Raw genomic sequence first — 6,000 nt, forward strand, 5'->3', positions numbered from 1 at the left:
TCCACTGAGAGCTTAACCCTAGACACCAGCACTAGCGCTAGACACCACTTAAGTGTACCATGGAGTTGATCTGTTACGTACTTCTCTGTGGGTATCGTTTCATGAGCGAGTTCTTTGAACGAAGCAATCTGTTGACAACAGGTTACTCCTGTCCTATTTTGATCAACCCAAAGTTACATAGTATGACAGTATGATGCTAGTGTTTACAATATATTTACTTTTATTGTATGTTCCAGATCTAGAGAGTAATGACAGTTATGGCACATTAGCGCTGGAAGGGGAAGGGGCGAGTCCTCACTCTAGGTATCTCCATGGGGACACTTCTACTCCTCCATACCTCAGCTCTCCATCCCATCCCCTACCATACTCTGGTGAACCCTACCCACCTATAGGTAAGACTATAATTATACACATACTATTGTTTTACTTTTACTTTTACGAGCTGTTGGCCTGTCCTACGTACGGGAATCGAGTATTCCATTAAAACTGTATATAGTGTTTCTATTACTTATTCAAGCATAGTTTAAGCAGTTCAAAATTTATAGTAAAGAAAAAGCTGCCAAGATGAATTAAAACATGTGATCATTGTAATTTCCCAACCTTTCCTCAAAAAGTCGAGTAGTAAAATAATTTTCATAAGATTTCTTTTGAAGATTCATGAGCTTCGATTTGTATACAGCAATGGTTATAGAATCTTACTTATTTCCTATAATCAATGACAAAATCACAGAGTAAATAAAGTAACCTCATTGTTCTATAGAATACTTTTTTATTCAACCAGCTGTTATAGTTATAACAAATTATATTTCACTAAAACAAACTAAATATTTTAAGACTGCTCAAAAAATTAATTAGAACATCTAGTATTTTACTATGTATATTTAAATAATCTCTCATCCTCTTACCGAATAAATTAACGAATCAATGATTATAGCATTACACATGGTATAAATAAGTCAATTCTACATATGTCATCTTATTTTCATCCAAATGCTGAATTTATGTCGATAACGCTGAAAGTTTACAGCTGTTATGTTAAGCAAATGGTATCATATCAAAAGCTAGGGTAAATTGTTAGCGTTGGCTGCTAGACTTTTTAAAATTTAAAACTTAATTTCTAAAAAAACTGAAACCCTAAACTAAAATTATGGCTTCAACATTCCTTAGTTCTCAAAATTATCTTTCTTTCAACACACAAATCATTTTCTTAATTGACTAGCAGGCAAAACTTTAGTTGGTTCGTTGAAAAATATGATTCATACTCAGTAAACTTAATTTGTAGTTTTTTTTTGTTTAATCCATATTCCAATAAAACTTAAACAACAAAAACACTACAGTTTAAGTTTACTGAGTATAACCTTTGACTATTATAACCATTAAAACCAGTATCAATGATAGTTTCCTAAGTAGCTATTCTGTATTTTGACACTATTTATGTATGTTATATGCTACTTAAAATAAAGATTATTTGAATTTGAATTTGAATATTGAGCCAAAACTATTACCTCGCTGCTATTACAAACTATGTTAACAGTGTTAGGAAATAAATAGAACCATAACATGTCAAATTAACTCATTGGTCCCAGGAAAGTGTTTTTTTACCAGACTACAATGTCTTTAGGTTTATTAGAGGTCGAAAGCTCGTGCTGTCTATGCCATCTGTCATTGTTATTTGGAACCAAGCAGGTTTTTACATCCCTAGGGCCAAAATCAGCTGCATATTAAATACGCAATCAGTATCTATAGCATTGTAATAGACTTGTTTTATTGTCACAGCTGTCTAGCAACTATTTATTATTACTATTGTCGATTCCTTTAAATCATTTCTTCACACAACCTTAAGTTGTAGATGTGTTGACTGAGTGTGCATTATTATTGTGGTAAATAGTGGTATTAGGGTATAGTGTGGTGAAAAATAGCATTCCTACCGTGGACTGAAATAGTTTTGCAGCTCTTGATCGTTTTATCTTGAGCCGGTAAAACCTAATTTTCGGCCCTAGGTACAAAATATACTATTTTATTTTACCATTACTATTACCACTGTCACTTAAGAAGTGGACGCAACAGGCTTCAGCTTTTGTTACAGAGTAAGACCAGCGTTTTCTCTACCCAGGATATTTCTATAGCAGTCACTTACCACCACCATAACCCATAGTTATTCTTCCTGCTAACACTCTTTCTGCACCAGGTCCCGGACACCCGCACCCTCCGCCCTCAGAGATGTCTGACGGAAGCTCCACCCACGGCTACCCAGATTTCCCCCCAAGCCCTGACTCGTGGTTGGGCGAGGCACCTCATCGCTACTGAGATACGGCCCCCAACATCCAGCCTTTGGCTCCCAGGTTCTTCCCCCCAGGACTGGATGTTTTCAAGGCTAGAGGACTACCCTCGCCTGTACCCCTACGACCCATTGGACCTCTGGGGCCTCTAATACCTCCCACCGATCTCTCCCTGCCTGGACAGTCCAGCCTGTCTGTCAAAACGGAGAAACATTGAGAATGAAATAGAGTGCTGGAAGAGTTCCCTCTGTAGGGATGACTTGTGGAAAGATGCTCAGTAAACCTTTGCTTAACCATGGGTCAGTTTCCCACAAATCACAATGTACTTAAAGGTCTCAGTTTTGAAAAAAAAGTATTTTGTAGTTTTAGAATAGTAATTTATATTTCCTGGTATCTTACAGCGGTACCTTGTTCCAAAAAGCCAATCTTAACATTAAAACAAATTTGACTCATCTACTGTTTTTTTAAATCACTAACATAAAATGAATATGGATAAGGTAAGGTTTACTGAATGCATCCATGGAACAATTTAAGTGATTGAATTTTTGCGAGTACTTCTCAACAAGGAACTCTTTATAGGAAGTGCTCAGTTCTATGATTGCCAGACACGGTACTCGATTTGTGAGCACTCTATTTTGTTCCCTCCAGCGTGTGATAAACCAAACGGACTAACTAGCAGATTTAATTCCTTTGGATTCTGTGTCTTATGTAAATAAACACTGTCGTATATGTGTATATCAGCTTTATCTTATGATTAGAGTATTGCCTGTAAATTTTGGGAAACTTTGTGAGTAGAATTACTCAGAACATAACTGTTTGTTTGATAGTTATTTCATCTGATGACCGTTATTTCGTTATCAAGGGTAATTGACAGAAATAATAGTTATGACTAAAACACATACATGACTAAAAGATATATTTTTTGGAATCTATAAACAATTTTCAAACAACACCACTCTGTTGTTTTAACTTTACAGGAGCTGACATTTATAGTTTTTTTTTCAAGACCACTAATGCATTATAAATTAACCTTTGAGAATTAATAAAGAAACCTCTGTTATGAAAATGGAAAACTTTTGATCATCATGGTGGTCGAGTTTTTAAATTTGAAAAAATAACCAAAGAAATGTGCTTAACTTTATTTAAAGTATTTTAATACAGTAGAGTCCCCCTAATCTAAACTAATTGAAACCAACACTTGTTTGCATAAGCAAATTAACCTTTCAATAAGAGAAAAATGTAATCATATGATAAATTTATCTCTCTGCTGTGTTAAGAATTAAAAGAAAAGAATTACATAAAGTATTCTAGTATACTGCAATTTAAACTGAACTATATTTTGTAGTGTATGTGATCAAAGGTACAACCAATATGATACTAGGAGTTTTATTTTTATATTTTCTTCTAGTTCAGAATGAATTGATTGGATTTTAAAATTACAATTTACAAGGAATCAGATTAATATACCATACTATATTTATGGACAGAAGAAGGCTCACTAGGTAAGTCACAGAAGCTAAGAGATAGCTGAAAGTATGAAATGAAATAGGTGATACCCTTCTATTCTAGTCTCTTTGGTTGTGATCTTTAAGTAAGCAAAGAATGTACTTTAGTAAAGTTACAGAAAATGATGCTGAATGTGGTTGATTTATTTATTTGTGTAAGTTTAAATGATAATTTGTTAAATAGAACTCACGCACAGTAACACACAAACAAAAATTAATCTACTTGATAGTACAGTTTATACAAGCTCTTTAGATATTAGAGTATTAGGAAGACTTTTATAAATGGTATGAATTGTTATTCTTTAGAATGAATAGATGATTAAGTCATCTATACAAAAATTTTAAATTATACACATTAGTTTCTAATTCTAAAAGAACTTAACAATTATTTAGATCGTTTATGATTTTTGTATTCAAACTCATTATTCTATTTAAGTTTCGACTGATTAATTAAGTAACTTTTATCAGTATTTAAGAGGCCATACCTACATATCTAGTCAACAAGTTACCTTCTATACCATTAGACAACATAATAAATAAATCTTAGTTAATAAACAATATCTCAAACATACTACTATTATTTAAGTGGAAAAATAAGGTCATATAGTTAGTTAAAAGTTTAGAACGCCATTCATATAGATGATATGAAGTCAATTACATTATTATAAACATTTGCACATAACTCTTAGTTAATGTCTTAGCCAAAGTTTAATTTTCAATAAAAGGAATAAAATAAAATAATGAAAAGGAACAAATCGGGAAGATTATTTCTTTTAATTTATTTTAAAAATCATAACTCATTTTACAGAAAACATTCTACATTTTCAAGAGATGTGTTCACTGTTCAGGTACATTAAAAAAATCATCACAGACCTTACAAAGGCGAGTTTTACCTTTTTATTTTTTTTATAAATCATGTTTACTGTTTAGGTACATTGAAAAAAACATCACCTATTGAGATTAAACAGACTATTTCATAACTGTATTTTGTTATTGCATTTAAAGCAACTACTATGGTATTTGCTACAGAAATTGTTTAAATATTTTTTATCATTTGTTATGCAAAATGTATACAATGAAGTTTTCTAATTTATTATGATGCTATGTACATGTTAATGTAATGGTGTGTGTCAAAATAGAAATTCTGTGTTACAAACAGTTTCAATGTTTTTTCCCTGTTATTTGCTTACTATTACAGGTTATTTCCTTAGACGTTAAAGGAGAAAGACCACAAACTGCATGATAGGGGGCCCTGATGCTATTTTTAGGGGGGAGGCAAACATAATTGGCCAAGAAAATGTGCTTCCTTGAACATAATATTAAACCTTCTACCAAAAATAGAATGCTTAAAAACATTTTTAGATTAGTCTAAAAGCCAAAATTCTCTTTCAAAAAGGTTCATAACACACTTGATTGTTTTCCCAATTTAAAAAAATGTTATCAAATCAAAACTTTGAATCTGTTATAAGTGAAATATGAAATGTAATATCTTTTATAAAATAGTAAATAATGTAGGTAAAACATATCTGTTTTCCATTAAAATATTAGGATAAAAACTGTATAAAATCACTGTATGTGTATACAACAGACTGGCTGATTGTGAACAAATGCCAAACAAAATTCAAAACTTTCAGAATGTTACTATCTCCATCTTATTTGGCAAACTTCTCTCTCCCGTCAAGTATAAATTTAATGTTATTTTGGATCTTTCAAAACATTTTTGCTACAGACAGATGAATCATAACTAAATTTAAACCCTATCCTTACTATGCTGGCCATGTGCTTCTAGGATGTTGTATCCAGAGAGACAAAGCATTTTACATCTCTAACTGGTAAACTTTTCTACTAAGGTATTAAACTGATTCTAGCTTGTCTCACAGACTACAGCACATACCAGGGAAATTATTCATAGCAGTTTTCATAGTTACAATTTAAAATAGACGTTAGTCAAAGATTTATGTTATAATGTTCGCTACATCGGTTGGTACAATAAGTGTAGGCCCAGTGAAATTGTATAGGATACCTAAATAAAAGTTTAGGATAGCAAGTTTAAGTTGAATTAAAACAGCAAAACAAATCCTTAATCATATATTTTATTCAGAACTAAAAAGATTTTTAATTATATTTATATTATTTTAAGTGTTTGAATCCTCTACCGAGCCATGTTTGCTGGACATTTAAGGCCTTTTTATTTAAATGAATTTCCATAAGCCTCC

General features: G+C 32.0%; 1 protein-coding gene across 4 annotated transcripts in view; it reads left to right on the forward strand.

Annotated features, from left to right (window-relative positions):
• The window catches only part of LOC129000710 (LIM/homeobox protein Lhx3), a 66,183-nt gene extending 61,268 nt beyond the window's left edge, over nt 1–4,915 (forward strand). For all 4 annotated transcript variants that reach the window (XM_054427678.1, XM_054427676.1, XM_054427677.1 and 1 more), the window contains 2 exons: nt 237–392; nt 2,189–4,915. In XM_054427678.1, the coding sequence (XP_054283653.1) occupies nt 237–392; nt 2,189–2,307 (275 nt within the window). In that variant the 3' untranslated portion in view covers nt 2,308–4,915. The remainder of the gene's footprint in view (nt 1–236; nt 393–2,188) is intronic.
• The last annotated feature ends 1,085 nt before the right edge of the window (nt 4,916–6,000 follow it).

Source organism: Macrosteles quadrilineatus, unplaced genomic scaffold (assembly GCF_028750875.1).
Source record: "Macrosteles quadrilineatus isolate MER2022 unplaced genomic scaffold, UCM_ALF_1.0 Scaffold_8__2_contigs__length_117827958, whole genome shotgun sequence".
Taxonomy (NCBI): Eukaryota; Metazoa; Arthropoda; class Insecta; order Hemiptera; family Cicadellidae; genus Macrosteles; species Macrosteles quadrilineatus.